This window comes from Microtus ochrogaster, unplaced genomic scaffold (assembly GCF_000317375.1).
Source record: "Microtus ochrogaster isolate Prairie Vole_2 unplaced genomic scaffold, MicOch1.0 UNK36, whole genome shotgun sequence".
Classification (NCBI taxonomy): domain Eukaryota; kingdom Metazoa; phylum Chordata; class Mammalia; order Rodentia; family Cricetidae; genus Microtus; species Microtus ochrogaster.
This window is the reverse complement of record NW_004949134.1, coordinates 1,440,979-1,464,363: the sequence shown is the minus strand read 5'-3', so window position 1 is coordinate 1,464,363 and position 23,385 is coordinate 1,440,979. Positions and strand designations below refer to the sequence as shown.

At 35.7% G+C, this 23,385-nt stretch overlaps 1 protein-coding gene across 2 annotated transcripts in view; it reads left to right on the top strand.

Moving 5' to 3' along the window:
• Positions 1-23,385, top strand: part of Il1rapl1 (interleukin 1 receptor accessory protein like 1) — a 1,234,859-nt gene that overhangs the window by 172,817 nt on the left and 1,038,657 nt on the right. For both annotated transcript variants that reach the window (XM_005368608.3, XM_026789983.1), the window contains exon 2: positions 19,402-19,506. In XM_005368608.3, the coding sequence (XP_005368665.1) occupies positions 19,425-19,506 (82 nt within the window). In that variant the 5' untranslated portion in view covers positions 19,402-19,424. The remainder of the gene's footprint in view (positions 1-19,401; positions 19,507-23,385) is intronic.

The window sequence follows — 23,385 nt, the reverse complement described above, 5'->3', positions numbered from 1 at the left end:
GAAGGAAGGAAGGAAGGAAGGAAGGAAGGAAGGAAGGAAGGAAGGAAGGAAGGAAGGAAGGGGCTTATTTAAAGGTTTTGCAACCTTCTCTAGCTGGGGCCCAAGGATACAAACATATGAGCTTGTGATGAACATTTCATATTTAAATTACATATCATATTATATTGGAGTGTCATATCTTAAATCTGAATCTGTCTGACTTACTTTCCTTCCTGTGGCAACATTTAGATCTTAGGCTTTTAATAAAGCATACCTGTGGATGACATGAAATACCATGTCTACAATTCAGATTATTTCACTTCCTAACCACATCACTTATGTATTGAAAACAAAATCTATGTATCTTACAAACTTTGCACACACAAATGCAAGTACAAAGTAACTGTGTTATGTGGCTCAGGGTTTCTTATACAACTTTATAACTGGCTTTTGCATCAGTCATCTCAAAGTTCCTAGTCTACCCAATTTTTTATTCATTTAACTCTTTAAAACTTATTGAACTAAGGTTTTGTTTGCTATTTGCTGGAAGTCACACACACACACATGCACGCACACACATGCACACACCACAGACACACACACGCACACCACACACACACACACACACCACACACACTTACACCACACACACACTCTCACGCACACCACACACACGCACCACACACACACAACACACGCACACACACATTGCCATATGGCAATATGGGCTTTCTTACAAGGCACATATCAGTATGGCAGCTGGCTTCATCAAAAAGTGCAAGCGAGAAAGTATCAACAATACTAATGTATTTTATAACTTCATCTTAAAAATGGTATTCCATTACTCTTTCTTCTTTATTAGAAATGAGGTATATTTTACACTTAAGAAGAGGAAAATCAGTTAGTCACTCTCATAATTTCTACACCATCAGATGGCTAGCAGAGCTGGAGACCCATAACCTGGGGGGGGCGATCCCCTCTGAGGGCCAAGACCCACAGAGAGGTTACCCTGGAGACCCAGAATAGAGTCAAACACTAGTGACAATAAGAGACACAGAGCTTCATCCAGTAACTGATGGGAACAGTTATAGAGATCTACACTCAAACAGTAGGCTGACCTTGTGGAATCCTGTAGAAGAGGGGAAAGAAAAATTGTAGCAGCCAGTTGGGTTAAGGGCACCACAAGGAAAGCCAGACAATTACTCGTCCTCATAGGGGCTCACAGAGACTGAACCGATAACCAGGGAGTCTGCATAGTACTGAAATAGGCCCTCTGCATATGTTAAAGTTGTGTAACTTAGTCTTCATGTAAGACTAAGAGTGAGAGTTGGGTATGTCTCTGACTCTGTTGCTTACTTTTGCGACCTGTTCCACCTACTGGAGTGATTCTCCCAACATTAATAGAAGAGGTTTTTAGTCTTACTACAGCTTGATATACCATGGCTGACTGATAGCTATGGGATTCCCTCATGTATCTGAAGAAAAACAGTGGAAGAATGGATGGGGCACAGTGTGGGGGAGGGGGAGGAGAAACTGAGAAGAGGGGAAAAATTTAGCTGGTATTTACAAACAAAGAAGCAGATCTATTTGGGTAATGTTTGTGCACCCTTTAATCCAAACACTTAGGAGGCAGAGGCAAGAGGATCTCTTTGAATTTGAGGTCAGGCTACAAAGAGTAAGCCTATTTTTAAAAACTAAAAAAGAAGAATAAAAAAACAAAGAAACAGAAGATCACATGAGGAATAGATAATAAGAAAGTGTTATTATTAGAGGCTTGTCATACTAACTCAGCTTGACTATTCTTTATCCTGAACTGTTTACCATTTTAAAATATTTTCGAATCTTAAATATTGTTATATACACAGCAATGTATGTGAGGGATAAGACCATTTTCTGAATAGAAAATTAGTTCATTTTCAACATATATCCATATTCTCAATTTAAAGGTAATTTCCTATATTATCTGTATTATCCTGTATTCATATTTTGATTGTGAGTTATATGAGAACACAATTAAATTTTTGTATTTCCACAATTATGTAACTCTTAAGATTTTCCCAATTTAGAACATTTTAAATTTGGGGGTTTTGGGATGAGGAAAGTTTAACTAGCATATCTAATTGACCCTGGAATTATAAAATAATCTCAAATTATCCAAAACCCAACATATATTTCTAGAATGTTTTTATACTTATGATTTTCCAGTTTTTTCACCTACATTAATGTTAACACAGAACACTTATATTCTTCAGCCATATCTACTCATAACCCATGCCTATTATTTTACTAAATAAATTATATTATTGTTATTTCCAAACTATGAACCAAGTTTAATGAATTTAGATAATTGCTTTGTTAAAAACTAGACTGAACTAGTATCCATTCTTGTGTTCTTAAATTAGACATCACCTTCCAGAATCATTTTACCTTTTCTGTTCTGTTATTTTTCATAGTCTACATGGTGGTCAAGCAAACATTAAAAAATGCACAAGAAGTATTTGCTCTTGAACTCAATAATTTAAAGCTGCCATGACTACATATGATCACAACCTGGGTGTATTCAAACATAGAAATTTATTCAACAATGTTTCTAAAGGTTAGAAATAAAGAATCATTGTTTTGGCAAGAGAAATGATCCTTCTTGATTTATGCTTGGATTCAGGTGGTCATAGCATTCTTTGGCTTTCTTGACTTACAGTTGTATTACTCATCTCTTTCTCTCTTGCTGGTTGGCTTTCCTTCCTATGAGTATTCTTTCCTGTAACACTAGTAACTGGACTTAAGAACAGCCATAATCTGCTAGGACATTGGTGAAATTATATCTGAAAGTATTCTCTTTTTAGATAAAAGCATTTATATAGTTTTTTAAGGCCAGAACTTCAACATACCTTTTGAGTGACACAATTCAGTCTATTGGTCAATGGATTTTGATTTTCATCACAAATTCAAGCAGCAACATGTTATACAAAATGCTAACATACATTTTGGAAAGTAGTGGTGACCAAATGATGACTTATCTGTTATCTTCTAAAGCATGGATGTAATACTAATAGATATATAGGGTTTTCAGATATGATATCAAGAAGAACTCTCAGTCACAGGAGTCAATTCTTAGAAAGAGCTCAGGCAAGAAAAGCTGTATTTTAAAAGTTAGGAAGTTAAGAAGCAACCAGATCAAATAGGTATAAAGTAACTGATATTCTCTTTGATGAGATCGTGCAGATAGTGCAATAAAGAAGCAGAAGCCTCAGATAGTGAAAGCCTTTGAGCTGAGTGACTCTAGCTAGTACCTAGCTGTAAATCACATAAATGTCACATGGAAAGAAGTTTAGTTCATGCGCAAACTTTGCAAGCACATTTTCTCCAGAGAAAATGTTATATATAAATATATAATCAAAACCTAGATGTTACTCCGTTTTTTGATAATTGACTAACACTTTGTCAGTACTAAACAGAACCTAAATTTCTCATTATATTATCTGGAAATAGATACTCCGTTTACACAAAAATAGCAAGTGCCCAATTTACAAGTAAAAATTAAGAATATTCTTCCTGTAAAATACATATATATCTGCCTAGCACTTCACACATACTTAGTATAGATGTTATTAATAAGCATTGGAAGCAAATAAGATCACATACAAAATGACATAAAATACTACAGTTATCTTTAGGCTACAAAGAATAATGTTCTTGTTTTTCAGCCTCTGACATATACTAGGTTCCTTTCACTGCTATAGTAAACTATCAAACAGTTTTTCCTAAAAAGTTGTTTCTAAAGAGTTTTTTATAATAATTTTTCCCCATTTATAGCTCCTAATGTGTTGTGTATGAAATGAAATTCGTGGGGCTAAAATAAGGGTATTGACAGTGCTTTTTTTTAAACTCCAGAGTAGTACCTTGCATAAATCATCCAGTTCCTGGTAGTTGTTGGTGACAAACCGTGGCTAAAAGCTTCATCCCTCCCATATCTACTTTCATTGCCATATGGCCTTTGTCTTGCCTTTGGCATTCTAGTCAGCCTCTTATAAGGACGCTTGTGATTATATTGTACTAACCTCATATTTAAGGCTAATTCCCACTTCTCACAGTCCTTAACTGAATCACATCTACACAATGATTTTTTTTCTGTGCAAAATAAGATGTCTAGTGATTCTTGGGGTGAGAACATGGACACATCTGATGGATATCTTACTGTTTAGTAAAAAAAAAAATCCAGTCTTAATTTTAATGATCAGTTTTATAGAAACAGGGGACTGTCTATTTTTATCATTCTGTTTCTTTAAAAAAGAATGTTGTTGACACATAGGACAAATCCTCAAATTGCATTATGTGGTAGCTTCAGTTATAGTCTCGTTGAGTAACTGCAGGTGACGTTTTCAAAAGGTGATCATCTTTGCAGTGTTACATGCTCTCAGGACTGGTTTTCGTTTTTAATAAAGCATATTACTCTGTGTATTGATTATGCCTGTGATCATTTGAGACGAGACATGCCACAAATAATTTGCCAACATTTTAGGACATAGTTACTTGTGGAAACTATGTAAAACCTCTGCCAACTCTCATTTGAAGGTAGAGGCAGCAGATGCACCTAAGCATCCTATAATGTGAAAGACTTTTCTTAAGAGCAAAGAATTACCCATAAAGTTTTGATGTAGCTATAGATGGAAAAACCGCAGGCCTTACTGAGGACTTTAATTTGAATAGTAGTACATAGACCAGTAGCTTTCAGAACACTTGGGATATTGATCTCCTTGAAAACTCCTTATGTGATGCCAGTGGAGACTGAGAACTGAGAGACAATTCCCTTTGCTCCCATGCCCAGTTTTGTGATCTCAAAAACTAATATTGTTGCAGATAGACTTTTGCTGATAAAAAGGATAGTTTTTGTCATATTCAACAATACTCATACATCTTGAATAAGCATAAGGTCACTTTTTATCCAATTTACACTGTTTTCTCGATGTATTGAAATTCTAACACAGAGAAATGTGATAAAGACTGGCAGATTTAATCAGCGATCTGTTAAACATATTGGTAAGAGGAACTCACAACAGAGGGCAAATTCAACCAGCTAGGGTTACGTTTGCTGCCCAGAAGAATGATGTTGGAATGCATTTGCTTTTTTCTCCTTTTGTCATCTGTCTCATCCAATCTGCTGATTTCAAAGCCCCCAAATTTTCTTTGATATGAGTGTTTGTAGCTGAATTACATTGGAGGGAATGCTGAATACCAAAAGAATAAGTAAGATGAATTTTAAAAAAGTGGAAAATGAAAATTGTGTGCTGTTTTTTCTTTATGTTCCCAGTTCTTGTTCATGGTGCACTTGCCGTTTTATCTAGTCAGCTAGCTGTATCCACTTCCTGGATTTTCTCCTATCACTGACAAAGTATTATTTTTATTGAATTTCTGAGAAATTTTTGGCAGTGTATGAAATAGTTCAATTTCTTCAATAGTTTCCAGAAACTTCAATTTTGAATTAATATGAATGGTTAATTCAGATAAAACTATAGCTATCAAACACTCCTGTAACGATTTTGTGTCCTATAACAGTAAAGATAATGCAGACTCAATCATGGCACATATATTTAATGGTAAATGCATGTGGTTATGTTTGTTTTTCACAGTAATCCTATGACTTGGAACCTCTTTACCTGCCTATTTTGCAGATAAAGGAAGTGAAATATAAATATGGCAGTAATAACTATTATTACTTTGTCTATCTTCCAACCAACAGTAAGATTAACCTAGGCTTCCTTGCATGTTTATTCTGAAGTGTCTCTGTAAAAAAAGCATTATCTAGGGATAAGGATTTTCTCAGCTATATAAGAATATATTAAATGACTGAATATTCCAGAACATAATCCTATTAATTCCAAACTTTGTGATTGAAGACTCCCCCTATGAAGGTGTATCAAAGTCACCAACCATTCCATCCCTTCATTGGAAGAAAGTTCTACTACCTCAGAACAGTATTTAGTAGCTATGGCAGTTGTTGATGTTGACAGGAAAATTATTTTCTAAACATCTATGAGATTTCTGTCATTGATCTCTATTTTGTGTGTTTTGAGTTGTATGTGTGTACGTGAGTGCTGTTATTTGTTTTCTAATGGCTTTTAAATGTTTTAAAGACAATTTTGTTATTTTTACTTCATCTGCCTATGTGTGCTTGCTTGGGTTAACAATGCATGTGCAGAGTTCAGGGAATCTCCTGTGAGTTGGTTTTCCCCTTCGATACAACTAAGATCATCAGGCCTTGCAGCAACTGCCTTTACCCACCAAGCTATGTCATCAGTCCTTCTGTATCTTCAAATATTTGATCTTTGAAAATTTTATGCAATATGATTCATCACATTTACTCCCCCACAACTTCTTTCAGATCCAATTCTTCCACACCTACTAAACTTTTTATCCCCCTTTTCCCACCCCGTAAATGTGATTTGTGATGTCTGTATATTCTTTGATGTGTACCTTTCCACTGGATTATCATTGACTTATCAGAGACTATACTCTTAAGGAAAATTAACTCTCTTTTTCCTAGAAGCTATGAATTGCTAAATATCCTTGCTAAGATGTGGAATACATAACTCTGATCATTTGTATACAAATGTGCATATGTGTTTAATATTTTTCAAAATACTGGTTAAAATTTCTTGTTAGAAATGACATTTTCCCAAGACTAATTTGAAATATTATGCCATTTAGTAACTTGCAGTTGGGGAGTATGGAAGAGTGTCTACTTTTCCTCTCCATAGGAAGTCAAGCTCACAACATTCATTGCTTGGTATAAATGAGCTCTTGGGAAAAATACTTTATCTGTGTCATGCACAAATGGATACTTAATTTTCTTATGAGACTGAAAAAGTAGTTACTTTAATCTTGAGTAGAGTAATGTCAAAATGTTAAGGATTAAATAAACTATAGTGGAGCATTTCTAGCTTAGTTAATTATTGCATTAGGAGAAAACACGGGAAAAGAGCATTTAAAAATGTCTGGCGTTAAGTGTCATTATTAAACAGTCACTTTAAAGACAATGTTTTTGTTTAATCCTTGCCAAACTTTGAAGTGTTTGTACTTCAGTATGTTGACAAAGTGGGAAAAAGATGAAATAAGCATTGCCAGTCCTTGTATCAGTGCTAAGAGAATGCTTGAACTTACAACTGTGAGAAGCGTGCTGATCCTAATGTGAAATTAAGACTCAATCCTTATCCAGTTCATTCTCATTCATAAATTTCTTCTCTAAAACAAACAAATGCAGTGTCTCTCCATTTTCCCAGTAAATTACCTTTCTATTAAATTCCTTGTACTTTTCTGCTTGTGAAAAAAAAGATGCATTCCAGTTCTCCAAAACTGACAACTTTCTTTTTTTTAAATTTTATTTATTTTATTTTATTTTTTTAAATTTATTTATTTAATTAAGGATTTCTGCCTCCTCCCCGCCACCGCCTCCCATTTCCCTTCCCCTCCCCCGATCAAGTCCCTCTCCCTCATCAGCTTGAAGAGCAATCAGGGTTCCCTGACCTGTGGGAAGTCCAAGGACCACCCACCTCCATCCAGGTCTAGTAAGGTGAGCATCCGAACTGCCTAGGCTCCCATAGCCAGTATGTGCAGTAGGATCAAAAACCCATTGCCATTGTTCTTGAGTTCTCAGTAGTCCTCATTGTCCGCTATGTAAGTCCGGTTTTATCCCATGCTTTTTCAGACCCAGGACAGCTGGCCTTGGTGAATCTAATTGCTTTTTAATTTCACTGCCTCCCTTTGGCTTTGTTCACACTCTGCCTCATTTTACACGGATGTCTTCTTGATCTTCCCCATACTTAAATAATGGTGAACCTCAAATTCTGTACTTTCAGATATGCCCTTCATATCCCACCACCCAGGGCACAGAAAGGTAAACTGATTTTGAACTAGCATTTTTCTAATGACTGAAGGAGTCAAATAAAACAATTGGGCATTATCACAAAGACCCTTTTTAACTTCAGAGATCCTTTTAATTCTCAAATTGTATGTGTACTCCTAATGGTGCCATTAATTTTTATTTTTATTTTTTTCGTTTTTTGAGACAGGGTTTCGCTGTAGTTTTAGAGCCTGCCCTGGAACTAGCTCTTGTAGACCAGACTGGCCTTGAACTCACAGAGATCCACCTGCCTCTGCTTCCCGAGTGCTGGGACTAAAGGCATGTACCACCACTGCCTGGCTTGGTGTCATTAATTTTTTATTGATTTATTGTCCCAAATACATCCAGATTCAGCCACATTCTCCATTGACCTCTTTTTCCTCTCTCATGAATATAGGCAGACCCCTGTAGTGAAAGTATAAAATTCCTACTAGTTTTTTTTATTTCTTCTATCCTAATTTATATATTTAAGGCCAGCTATAATTATAATGTTGCTATCTTCCATCACCCTACTAAACCTTTGGAAAATATCCTTAATTAAATATGTGGAAAATTTGCCAGGATATTCCTTAGGCTATTTAATTTATCATAACTCAAATACATTTTCATTGAATGTTTTATTGTTACTGTGAATTTTTCCATATACTTCCAATATAAAAACTTGATCTCATAACAGACCTTATTTGTGTAGCCATGTTATAATTAATCTCTACTATTTTGTATTTTTTATTTTTTTAATTTATTAGATTTAAAAAAACACCAATCCAAGTTCCCACTCCTTCCCCTCCTCCCATTCCACACACTCTTCCACCCCATCCCCATCTAATACTCAGAGAGGGTAAGGCACATTGCCTTGTAGAAAGTCCAAGACCCTCCCTACTATATCTAGGCTGAGCAAGGTATACATTCAAAAAGAACAGGATCCCAAAAAGCCAGTACATGCAGTAGGGATAAATTCTGGTGTCACTGCGAGTGGCCACTCAGCCTGCCCCAGCCATGCAACTATCAGTCACATTCAGAGGGACTAGTTTGGTCATACGCTTGTTCCTTCCCAGTGTGGCTGGAGTTGGTAAACTACAATTAGCTCAGGCAAACTGTTCCAGTGGGTGAACCCTTCATGGTCTTGACCTCCTTACTCATATTCTCAGCCCTTCCACTCTTCAACTGGATGTTAGGAGCTCATTCCAGTGTTCCAATGTGGGTTTCTGCCTCTTTCCATCAGTTGCTAGATGAAAGCTCTTTGGTGATATTTAAGATAATCATAAGTCATACTACAGGGCAAGTCAAGATTGGACACCCTCTCCTCTATTGCCCAGGGTCCTAGGTGGGGGTCATCCTTTTGGATTCCTGGGAATTTCTCTAGAGCCAGTTACTGCTAACCCTATAATGGCTCCCTCAATCAAGATATCTCTCTCCTTGTTCTCATCTCTGTCCTCCATCCATTGCGACCATTCCATTTCCTTAAGTTCTCCTCTTCTCTCCCCCTATCTCCTTCTCTTCTCCTCTCATGCTCCCATCTCCCCCCACTCCTAAGCTTCCAACCCTGCTAGTCAATCCTGTCCTTTTCCAGTTTTCAGGTGGATCTATATATGTTTTTCGTTAGGCTCACCTTACTACTTAGTTTCTCTAGAATCATGAACTATAGGCTCAATGTTCCTTTTTGTAGCTAACAGTCAATTATGAGTGAGTAAATACCATATTCATCTTTTGGAGTCTGGATTACCTCACTCAGGATAGTGTTTTCTAATTCCATTCATTTGTATGCAAAATTCAATATGTTATTGTTTTTTACTGTAGCACTCTAATGGGCAAATATGCTACATTTTCTGTATTCATTCTTCAGTTGAGGGGGCATCCAGATTGTTTCTAGGTTCTGGCTATTACAAATAATGATGCTATAAACATAGTTGAACAAATGCTTTTGTAGTATTATTGAACATATTTTGGATATATGCCCAAAAGTGGTATTGTTGGATCCTGAGGTGAGTAGATTCCCAATTTTCTGAGAAACTGCCACACTGATTTCCAAAGTGTTTGTAGAAGTTTGCATTCCCACCAGCAATGGATGAATGTTCCCCTTACTCCACAGTCTCTCCAGCATAAGCTATCATTAATGTTTTTGATCTTAGCCATTCTGACAGATGTAAGATGGTATCTCAGTGTTGTTTTGATTTGCATTTCCCTGGTAGCTAAGGATGTTGAACATGTCCTTAAGTATCTTTTGGCCATTAGATATTCTTTTGTTGAGAATTCTTAAGAAGGAAACTTAAAAGAAATCTCACACTAGCTCAGAATTGAGAAATAAAATGTTATTTATTTAGGGGTAGACTCACAAATCAGAATCCTTTGCTGGAATGCAGAACAGAAACCAAATCCTGCAGCTGGAAAAGAGGCTGTACACATGCTCTACATTGGCATAAATGGTATAAGAGGCCACGCCCCAGTGGCCGGGTAACTACTGGCTGTAGGATTTCCTACAGCAAATTCTCTATTTAGTTCAGTATCCCATTTTTAAATTGGGTTATTTAAAATTTTTTTCTTCTCTAATTTCTTGAATTCTTCATATATTTTGGAAATCAGTCCTTTGTCTGATGTGGGGTTGGTGAAGATCTTTTCCCATTCAGTGGGCTGTCTTTTTGTCTTATTTTGACTGTATCCTTTGTTTTACAGAAGCTTCACAGTTTCAGAAGGTCCAATTTATTTATTGTTGCTCTCAGTGTCTGTGCTATTGAGGTTATATTTAGGAAGTGGTCTCTTGTGCCCATGCATTGAAGACTACGTCCCACATTCTCTTCTATCAGGTTCGGTGTGGTCAAATTTATATTGAGGTCTTTAATACATTTGCCTTGAGTTTTGTACGTGGTGATAAATATTTTCATTCTTCTACATGTTGACATCCAGTTATACCATTTTCTGAAGATACTTTCTTTTTTCCATTGTCTAATTTTAGCTTCTTTGTCAAAAATCATGTGTTCATAGGTGTTTGGATTAATATCAGGGTCTCGATTGAATTCCATTGGTCAATCTTGTTGTTTTTATGCCAATACCAAGCTGTTTTCATTACTGTAGCTCTGTAATAGAGCTTAATGTCTGGGATGGTGATGCCTCTCTAAATTCCTTTATTGTATAAGATTGTTTTGGCTATCCTGGGTTTTTTGTTTTTCCATACAAACTTGATTATTTTTCTTTCAAGACCTGTGAAGAATTGTGTTTGGATTTTGATGGGGATTGCATTGAATCTATCGATTGCTTTTGGTCTACCAAATTCTGATTGCTATTTTTCTATGTTGATCCAAGAGCATGGGAGATCTGTCTATTTTCTGGTATCTTCTTCAATTTATTTCTTCAAAAAAGTAAAGTTCTTGTCAGACAGGTCTTCACTTCTTTGGTTAGTATTACCCCATGATATTTTATGTTATCTGTGGCTATTATGAATGCTGATGTTTCTCTGATTTCCCTCTCAGCTTCTTTATCATTTGTGTATAGGAAGGCTACTTTTTTTTTTTGAGTTGATTTTGTATCCTGCCACAGCACTGAAGGTATTTATCAGCTATGGGAGTTCTCTAATAGAGTTTTTTAAGTTACTTCTGTGCACTATCAAATCATCTGTAAAGAACAAAAGTTTGACTTCTTCCTTTCCAATTTGAATCCCCTTGATATCCTTGTGTTGTTTTATTGCTATTGGCATTCCAAACCATAGATAAAGTTACTACAGGTCCCAAAGAAAGATGTGTTTGTCTGTAAAGGGTGTCTCCCTATCTTTTTGAAATTCCTACTTGGTCTATTAGCAAAGGTAATTGTGGAGAGACTGACTTTATGTAAATTTGACTGTTGGAACAAAGAGTGAATGTTATTTTTCTATGGCCTCGTGGAAGGTCATTCTGTGAACTCTTTCTTTCACTTGTTTGATTTTTTTCTTGGTTTTCTTGGGTTCCTTTGAGGGATTTATTAATTTTTTCCAATTTTTTTGTCTTCTCCATTTCTTTAAGAGAGTTTTTCATTTCTTCTTTAAAGGTCTCCATCATTTTCATAAAGTTACATTTAAAGTCATTCTTCTGCTTCTTCTGAGTTAAGATGATCTCGTCTTCCTGTTGTGTGACCACTGAGTTCTGATGTTATCATGTTGCTTTTTAGCTTGTTGAAAGAATTCTTGCATTGGCTCCTACCCATCTCTTTTTTCAAATGAGGCTGGCAGTGTCTTTGTGTCTTGGTCTAATACTTGCTGTGGCTGTCTGGGTGTGTGGGACTTTTTCTTGATTTGCTCTGTACTGTCAATGTCTGTATCAGAAAGACTTTGAGGTCTCTATATGCCTGCTCTCTTGGTCTTCTCTCCTGGTTTACTCTCTTGGTGCACTCTCTTAATCCCCTCAGTGTTGTAGCAAGCTCTTGGCTGTTTTTAAGTCTCCTCCATATTGGAGCAAGCTGTGTTTCAGAGTTCCACCAAGGTGGTAGGAGGATAGGTGTGTTTGGGCGTGGGATGTGGCTGGTAGTTTGGATGGTGGATGAATGATTATGGGTTTGGAGGGATCCTAGCCTCAGGAAACTCCCTGCTGGCTGGCTAGAAAATCCAAGGGAGTTGGTAGAGGTTCCCAGGGTTTTGTCACACTGGCAAAACCCTGTGTGTGAGGATAGGTGTGTTTGGGCGTGAGATGTGGCTGGTAGTTTGGATGGTGGATGAATGATTATGGGTTTGGAGGGATCCTAGCCTCAGGAAACTCCCTGCTGGCTGGCTAGAAAATCCAAGGGAGTTGGTAGAGGTTCCCAGGGTTTTGTCACACTGGCAAAACCCTGTGTGTGTGGCGTCCCTCTGTGTGGCTGTTCACGCACCTCTTAAGCCCCCTCAGTATTAGAGCATGCTGTGTTTCAGACTTCTACCCAGATAGTAGAAAGATAGGGCATCTGTCACTCTCTTAAATCTGACTCTATCTCTCTCTTTTAGTCACTACTTGGGAAACTCTTTTCTTCAACCTCAACCTATGGTTAAGAATATAATTCTGATTATTCTCTGAGACGATGTCCTGATAATAAAGAACAAGACCTCAAGATATTTCCTAGCATAGTTTGCTATTCATACTTGAGCGGTTTGTCTCCTTGATGATTCCTAGGTCCCGTCAAGTTGATAATCATTATTTACTTTCACTTTATCCATCTTTAGAAACTTCCTATGCCCGCTACAACAAATTATTACCAAATTTAGTCCCTTTAAATAAACATCTTCTGTTTTGGGTGGAGAAGTTTCTTAAGATGAGGTCTAATATAGCCAAGGATGACGGTAACTTCCTCCTAATCTTCTAATCTCCACCTCTCAAGTACTGGGTTATTACAAGAACACACTCTTACTTTTACAATTTTACAGTTCAGGAGTCCAAATTAAGTCTTGTTATCTTTAAATGCAAATGTTAGCATACATGTATTTCTTCTGGAAGAGCTGAAAAAGAATTGTTTCCTTGCCTTTTCTAGTTTTTAACGCCTTGGGTCATTTTTGGCACATGGTCATTCAATCATCTCTTTGGGTTCTGTAAAAAATATTTTCTCCCTCTGTTTCTGTTTTCTACTATCCCTCTCATAAGAGAGTCCATAGTTTCCTACGATATACCTGAATGACCATCTTCCATCTCAAAATGCTTAAATTAACCATACTTCCATATTCCCTTTACTATGTAAGGTAAAGTGACAATACCTTTGGCTGGATAGTTTGTTTTTGGTGGAGGAAATTATTTTGCTTATTAGATCAATAATTTTGCTTATTTTTATGCTAACCCACAAAACTCCCTTTCTCCCAGAATGTCTCTCTTCACATCCTTCCTAAAATTTTATTACTTTTAAAACACTTTCCTATGGCTTTACCACACCCAACTTGAAGTGAAAGTAATAGGTTTTCCCTTCGTCTCCTTCATCACATCTCACTCACCATATGGCAATAGGACCAGTCTAATTAAGTAGGTAAGCATCTGTCTCCTTTATTGCCTTCCTTATTAGATAGCCTTGTACGGTCCTTGAAATAGCATTTTGTAAGTAGTTTTTGCTCACTGTGTGTTTATCCAATAACAAATGGGCCTAAGAAAAGAGAACTGCAGATACTACCAATCACATTCATTTTTTTCATCCACTGTTCTTTTTATTTAGTTATCGTTTCTTGGTCACTGGAAATGAAAGCTGAATAAAACATATATTGATGCTATATTATCAATTCTACTAATACAAAATAAACAAATAAATGTGCATACAGTATCAAGTAGGATTCAAAAGAAGCCAATGTGTATAGAAAGTTTGAACAAAGAAGTATGCTAATGAAAAACAGTAGATATTAACCAAAGAGAGTTAAGTTATTTGCTTAAAATGACACAGCTGATACATGGAAAACTAGGGATAGGAAAATAGATTGACTTGGTTCTCTTATCTATGGTGATGTATTCATTTTACCTATGATTGAATTCTGGTGTACAAGAAGCCAAGACATGGATGCTATCCTTAAGATGGAAGAGGTGAGTAAGTGTATATGAATTCATCCAGAAATTGAAGCCATTTAAAATCTATTTACTCATTGTCATGATTAGTCTTAATTGTTATTCTGGCAGAGTAAAAGGTCATCTAAGAGGAGACGCCTTCTTTAGGCATTTGAATAGGTCACATTTACCTGTGGGTATGTCTGTAAAAGGTCTTTTTTATTTTTTTATTAAAAATTTCCACCTCCTCCTCTCCTCACATTTCATTTCCCTCTCCCTCCCCCCACTCCCCTTCCTCCTCCCTCTCCAGTACAAAGAGCAGTCAGGGTTCCCTGCCCTGTGGGAAGTCCAAGGTCCTCCCCGCTCCATCCAGGTCTAAAAAGGTGAGCATCCAAACAGACCAGACTCCCACAAAGCCAGTACAGTAGAATCAAAACCCAGTGCCATTGTCCTTGGCTTCTCAGTCAGCCCTCATTGTCAGCCACATTCAGAGAATCCGGTTTGATCACATGCTCCATCAATCCCAGTCCAGCTGGCCTTGGTAAGCTCCCATTAGATCAGCCCCACCGTCTCAGTAGGTGGGTGCACCCCTCCCTGTCCTGACTTCCTTGCTCATGTTATCTCTCTTCTGCTCCTCATTTGGACCTTGGGAGCTCAGTCCAGTGCTCCAAAGTGGGTCTCTTTCTCTATCTCCATTCATCGCCAGATGAAGGTTCTATGGTGATATGCAAGATATTCATCAGTGTGGCTATAGGATAGGGCCAGTTCAGGAGCCCTCTCCTCACTGCCCAAGGAACAAGCTGGGGACATCTTCTTGGAAACCTGGCAATCAATCTAGAGCCAAGTCTCTTGCCAACCCTATAATGGCTCCCTTATTTAAGATATATACTTCCCTGCTCCCATATCCACCCTTCCTTTATCCCAACCGTCCCATTCCCCCAAGCTCTCCCCATCTCCCCTTCTCACTTTTTTCTCCCCATCTCCCCTTACCTCACCCCACCCCCAAGCTCCCAATTTTTGCCTGGCAATCTTGTCTACTTCCAGTATCCAGGTGGATAACTATATGTTTTTCTTTGAGTTCACCTTCTTATTTAGCTTCTCTAGGATTAGCGAATTATAGGCTCAATGTCTAAAGGGTCATTTTGATTACTAATTGACAAAAGATGGATGAATCCATGCTTAGAAAGATACTCCTGGAAAGTATTTTTAAAAACTGTCTAAGTATGAAACCTCTAGCGAGCCAGAGAATGAGCTAGTAAGTACCATTCCTACATTGTTCCTCCCAGATCTCTATCTTGAGTTCTGGCTCATCTTCCCTCAGTGATGGTTTGTGATGCAGAAATATAAACCCAACAAACTCCATTACCTTCTCTCCCCTAAGTTACTAAGGGTATTTTATCACACCAACAGAAAGGAAATAGAGCAGAAAATTGTAGCAGGCATGTGGGTGTTGCCACAATGAACCTGGCCATGTAGCTTTTTATGCTTTTGGAATATTTTATTACAGGATTGTGTAAGACTTTTGAGCTTTGGGCTTTGAAAGCTATTGAGTGCTCAGAAATAAATGAGCTTCTGTGAGATCTTGGAAGATCCTGTGGACTGTGGAGGACTGGCTTGTGAGTTTCCAGATGGGAATAAGGACTTAATTACAAACAATACCAGGGACCATTTATGTGATATTTTAATTGAGAATTTGTGTGAACATGTCATCATGGAGCTGAAAAATCATCTTTGACTAATGATTGATCAGCATCATTGAGGTGAAATTTTCTGTGGATAAGAATGAATATCCTTAAATTATGCACACAGAAGCTGTGGTCCAAGGAAGCTATGTATATATTTTAAGTTGGAAGCTAATCTTTGCAACACCAAAGAGACTCACATATTAGTGGTTTGGAAGGCCTGAGAATTACAGGATTAAAAGGGTCATAAAAAGAAGGTGATGCTTGGCACCTCGTGGCAGTGGTGAATTCCCTGGAGAGATACCACTAGTGAAAGTGAAGAAGCCTTGGCTGTAGCAAATATATCAGAATCATGGAGATACCAGGATAGTGAGATGCCCAACAACACCAGCAACAAATATGGAATGGAGTCAATCTGGGCCTTTATAAGACACATGGTGTGGGTTGTGGATGGCAGAGATGAAGTATCTGGCTTCTCAAGCCCTTTAGAGCCCATAAGATCATGAGTGAATCTCTGATGAGACATTGGGCTAAATTGCTGAACATCTTTGTTTTGCTTAAGTGTGTTAGCTTTATGTTATAGTTCTTCCCATTTGGAATAAAAAACTCTATGTAACTTGTTTTTGATTTTATAGCCCCCCCCCGCCCAAAGTTGGGAGATTTTGTAGCTTTAAACCTTCTTCTCCTTGTTCCCAAGATCTCATGTAAATATAATATAAAAAACACTCCAAGGTACAAAAATCTCACATGTTTGTGGGTCACATTGACAAAGAGTGAGTGTCCTGGTTAGTCTTGGTTATTAATTTAACATATCCTAGTTTCACCTGATAGGAGAAGCCATAAGTAAGGAATTGCCTATATAAAGTTAGTCTGTCGGTGTGGATATGAGGGATTGTCTTTATTAGGAATTGATGTAAGAGATGCAACAAACTGTGCCCAGCACCATGGCTTGGCCAGAAAATCCTGGATATATATACAGACTTGCTAAGCATGAACCTTTGATTGAGCCAGTGAACAGCATTCTTCTATGATTTTTGCTTTCAGGTTTCTTCTCATGTTTCAGGTTGCTTCTCATGATTCTTTTAATTATCATATCAGAAAGGCAACCAGAACGTTCAAAATATGAGCTTCAGTGAATCAATAAGAAAAAAATAAGAGTCTCAATAAATATTCATACAGTAAAAACATTTTTCATGATTTTAGTTTTTATACTTATAATACCTCACCGTCATCTGTGATCCCAAACTATAAACTATAAAATTTCATGAATCAACAATATACAAGATCCAAATTGCATCCTATTCTGAGTGGTTGATGAAATATCATGCTGTCATGTTCTGCCTCCCCTGAAATGTGAATAATTCTTCTCTTCATTGTATTCATGTAGTGTATGCCACTTAGCTTTTAGCCATTTTATAGTCATCATTGTCATTATATAGACTGAGGTGGAATCACAGTACTTAAAAGCAAGTAACCCTTATGTAGTAGCCTAAGTATGTGCCACAATGTTTTTTCCCATTTGACTCACTTTCTTTCACCACTTGGTACAGTATCTTCCAAACAATACATCAGCTGTGAGTACAGTTTTACGAAGTATTGAGATAGAGAAGATAAAAACATGTTATAGCATATTCTATGATTTTTATCAACCTCTAACTACATCTAATTTATAAATTGATATCAATTGTAGGAATATACAGCAAGAAAAAAGTACACATAGGTATTTGTACTATTTATGCTTTAAACATTAAATGAAGGTCTTGGATCTTATTCCCTGGTAATAAAGGAAACTATTAGATATATTTTTCGTTGCTATTTCTGGGTAAGAAATTTAATTTTCCGACAGCACAGCAAGTCATAGATATCTTTGGTTGGTCATATTTAATCTATCTTTTCAGTTCAAGCTACAATAAAATTTCTCAAAGACATTTGTAAAGATTATTATAGATTAACCAAGACATGAAACCTATGAAACACATATAAATCTTTCTTTTCTAATACACGATTTAAAGAGATTCAATTAAGGATCTTGATGTACAAAATTGATGCTTTCTAAACCAATTAGAACTTAAGAAATTGAATTGCAAACTAGACTGTGTGTCTCATAGAAATGAAACAGGTAAGAAACCAGTATTTTGAGCAAGAGTAAAGGAATACAGTAGTTACACTGGAAGGAATTGTAGTTTATAGTTTGATCTTGGAGTTTCTTGGGCAGTGTAGATTAAACTCCCACTGAAGAAGGAACTGACTGTTATTGCTAACCTGAGGGCTGAAGATAACAACTTTAAGATTTCCTGCAGCTCCAGTTAGTGTGGTGGCTGGGAAATGAAATTTGGGTTCCAGGAATGCATGACTTAGCCTTGCGATGTAATGTGGCATTTATTTGGATAGGCTTGATAAATTGACTCTTTTGAAGAACAGTATTTATATCTTTATGTGAACTCTAGGTCCTTGCTTTAAAAAATGTAAACGTGCACTAATGTTAAAATAGCTTATTTTTGATGCTATTTTTTAATTTTTCTGATTTTGAGACTATAATGATTATGATACATCAAGTGAATAGATTTTGACTTTGATGTGTAAGATGGAATATACTTTAATAGAATTTTATTAAATGTCTTTTGGAAATCCAAACAGTATTCTAATATTTTTCCTAGTAGCCTAAACAGACCTTTATAGTAGATGATGTCACATATTTTATACCTTTCATTTACAATGTACCTTTTATCAATCAATGGAGGCAAATGCCTTAATTTTTCCTGAAGTATGTTTTTCAGTTTTTTGCAAGATGGTTGCAATATCACAGATCTTTAGAGACGTACAACTGATACAATTTTGTTTGTAAAGAAAATCACTGAATAAATCAGCGTGTTGCAGCAACAGACATTTTAAAATGTTTGCAATGACAGATATTTTAAAATGTTAATTTCAGTAATGTGTATTAAAATAAATTGTGAGGAAAATGAAGAGATTGTTTTCTATATTTAAAGAAAAGTAGGGTCGCTACATTTAGAGATATTCTAAACCCTAAATGAATATATGATCTGAAATTATTCTGAGAAGCTTATAGAACATAATTTGGGCATTTCTGATTTTGATTTAACTTACAAAGTACAATTTATTGGAAAATGTAATATAGATCCTGCTTATGGTATTCTTTCCTTATGAGTAATTTATTGCCTCAAATGGATATGATAAAAAGGTATATAAGAACCAGGTACATTAGTTTATACCTGTAACCCCAATACTAGGGAGGCTAAGGCTGGAGGGTGCCATGAGTTCAAGGTCAGTCAAGGATGTATGGTAGAACTCTATCCAGAAACAGATGTACAAAAAATTCTTATAATGTATTAATAAATCTTCTAAATTATGTTTTTCTTCTTATCTTTCCTTGAAGGAACAGCCTTTAAGAACTGGAAGATGAAAGCTCCCATTCCACATTTGATTCTATTATATGCTACTTTCACTCAAAGTCTGAAAGTTGTGACCAAAAGAGGTTCTGGTAAGATGTGCCTCTTTTAGTTTTCATTATTTTTTTTTCATTTAAAGTGATTGTGACCTGTACATATGTGTTATTTGTTAGAGGTTGAGAAGGGTTAAGAATTCATGCTCTATAGATATCATAGAGATACAGGGATACAGTGAAGAATATTAATAGGCAATTACAAAAGTACTAGTGTGTGGAAATTAATTTGGCTTATCTTGTTTATTTCCACAAATCTAGAACTTGGATAGGTGCTATAGCAAAAGTTTGGATTTAGATTCTCTTAAACAATGTGAGTTTTTATGTTCTTTTACTGAGTATCTTTGTTTTATAGAATATTATTGTTTATTATTTTACCTTACTTTATAATACTATTATTTCCTAATTAGCTATGTCTATAGTGGATTCTTTTAAGGGTTGTATTTCAGCTGTTTTGCTGAATTACTTGGAAGGATTTAAAGTAAAAATAGTTTCATTTAAAAAGAGGAGGTGGCATTTACCGTAATATTTTAGTAAAAGAAAGAGAGTAGAATGATAAAGGAACACAATGGTGACTCAATTATTATTGAAACCCAGACTGTTATTAGGCATCTTTAGTGTCCAGTTGCCACTTCACAGTTGGAGTTAGGGAATCATATAACATTCTACTGAATACATACATATTATTGTGAAGTTCTTCTCTTTATAAGGTATTGATATGATTTATCATTGCCATTTTCCCATTTCACACGGGGTTACTCTAGTTTTGAAAATAAAACTTTCAGGCATAAAGGAAGAATAGAGAAATTGAGATGAGCTGCTCCAGCTACAGTGTGTTCTCTCTAAGGTCTTAAGAGTCAAAAACAAAGATTGAGTTGAATCTCAAAAGGTTGTAGTGTTGTGATACTGTTATTTGGCTAATATAGCATCTGCCTCATGTTGATGGGATAGTGGAAACTACCATATCAAGAAAGAGTGGACAGCACTTCAATTTTTAGGAAGCCCCTTCTGCAGATAAGGTTTGTGGAGAAATTGGGAAAAGATTTGTGTGCGGGTTCAGTGCAAAGTTGTTTTACTGGGCCTATTAGTGACCCTGGAACATCTTGATGATGCTACTTAGACGTCATTGCTGTGGTTGTAGGACCTGAAAAACAGTGTTTGTGGTTTTTTACATTATTCCATCTACTTTTGTGGATATTTTTAAATGCAAGAAAATAATAAACTGAGATTATGATTTTTGATTAAATCTTAAAATCTTCATTTTCCTGCTTATTATAGCTTATTATATAAAATATGGTTTTTCATTCTTTGTGAGTATGATTTATTGAAATGCAAATATGACCTTTTTCTCATCATAAAATAGTGGTGACAGGTCTATTCTATATAAGTTCTGCTTTTGCAGCAAATATTACTTTGTTTTTTAATCAAAGTGGTACTTACTGTATTTGAGAACTATGGTACAGAACTAAAAATATGGGACAACCAGACAGTTCATATCTCTTGCTCTGGAGACTTAGACAAAGCTCAATTACTTGTTTCAAATGTAAACCAAATTTTATTGATATGAATCTATATTAGGAAAATATTATTAACATGGTATCCTACATTAGACTGGAATTCTAATATTTTGTACTCTTCAGTTTATGAATACAATTGTCACATACCTACTTCTCATCTCTCAAACTAAATGTGTCTTTATTTACTTATACAAAAAAAAAGAAGGTAAGTGAAACATTTGCCTTGCTAATTCTTATCTGTAATTTGAATTGTGACTGATTCGTCTCAATGTGTATGTTAAGATTCAGATGAATGTTAGGTGGTTTTTGGGTAATAAGTGTAAAAATTAAGATTCAATATTTTTTTTCATAAACTGTCTTTGTATCCACTCATTTTAAATATGTTTGTTACCATGGCTGCTATCTTTGAGAGAAACAGGTATATGTAACTTACTGAATAGAATCATTACCGATCTCCGTAGATCAAAAAGAGGATGCTTTGGCATCTTCACCTTAAAAGATAAATGGCTTAATGTTCACACCCATCCCAACTGACAAAACCAGAAGGACCAAGGCCAGATAATCATAATCAATTTTCATGTTTGATATTTCATATTAACTAAGAGGGATGTTTATTTATATTATTCTTATTTATTTTTCTTATGATTTCATGAATCTTTAGAAAGTTTAACAAACAAAATTAAAGATCTAATGCATTTCAAGTGTATTATGCTGGAATATTATTTTTACTTTACTGTGACCATAAGGAAAAGAAGTAGATACTTCAATAATTAATAACATAAAAACATGACTAGAATACACAATGTAATGTTGAGTTTTATGGCATGTGGATTATGTGTAATGTTTTTTTCTGACTAACACATACAGCCATTCCATAAAAATTTAGAAGGAAGTATTTGTTTCTCATTAGTAAAACTAATTGGAAAGTAATAGGAGCTCTTATATAAACAGAGGTGCATTATTTTTATTGCCTTGGCTTACACCCCTATTGCTATTAATTTAAGGGGCAAATTAAAATTAATAAGGCATTTACATTATTATAGCTTCCTGAATTCAAATATTCAAAATGCAAATTCATGTTTCATTTAACTAATAATTTCTGATATGTGTATGATATGAAAATTGAAGATAGAATTTGGTCACTCAAGTAATGATCGAACATTGTGCATACCTTGAGAATTAAGAATTTTAATGGGAGCAATTGTTACTGTACAATTGATTGTTTTATAAAACAATTTTACATGTAAAATCTAAGCAATCCTTGAAGGGACATACTACTATTACTGCTACTCCCCACAAATGTGTAAAATGTCACAATTTAGTAACTAAGCATTTGAGTTTATTAAATTGTTGAATTTTTTTGCAAAAGCATAAAAACAAATATTTCCTTTAAAAATTATTTGTGTCTCAACCAAAATATACAGTCTAGCTTAATATTCCTGTTTGATTTTCCCTTGCTTTTTTTCTAGTGTGTTCACCACCTTTCTTCCTCTCCTCTCCACACTTCACTTCCTTAATTTACGTTCCGCTTCTCCTCTCCTATCCCTTCCTGGGATCCTTTCCCCTCATTTCTAAGTCCCAAATTCTTTATCTCCATGACTCTTCCCCTTCTTTTTTTAGTACAGTTTTTCAAAAAAAAAAACCCAAAACAAAAACAACTCACATTGATGTTGCTACTGTGTCTTTGTAGAAATGATTTAATCTGTCTGTCTTGTGCACGCTAGGCAAGAGGTCTGTCACAGAAACATATCCCACATTTCCATAATAAAAAATTTGATCCTCTCTTGTGCTAAGATTGCAAGTGTACACCAACATATACAACTAGTACTTTTGAACTATTAAAATATAATTATTTTTTCAGAAAGATAAATTCTAGCATGTTCTTTTCTAATATCCAAAACAACTATAAGAAATCAACCAGGGCTCATTGATATATCTTTTTTGTTTTGTTTTTCAATCAGTTGGTTCTTGTTATTTTATTAGTTCTTTGAGAATTTCATATGATGTATTTTTATCATATTTACATGTTATCAAACTCCTCCTCGATCCACCCCTCCTTTCTTGCCCACATAAACTTCTGTCCTTTTTTTTTTATTTTGTGAGCCCCTATAATCATGGAAATACTGTAATAAGTAAATAATTAAGTGCATTAGTATGTGATGTGTGGTTTAGTATTCAATAAAAATGATACAAGGCAAGCACACATAATAGTAAAAAAAAAACAATAGAGACATTTACTGTAGTTGACTGTGCTTCTAGACACTCATATTAATCTTAGCGCAAACCTGATATGCAGAGTGAGTTCTAGGCTTATGAGGTCTATACAGAGAACCTACATTGGAAGAGAGAGAGAGAGACAGAGAGAGAGACAGAGAGAGAGAGAGAGAGAGAGAGAGAGAGA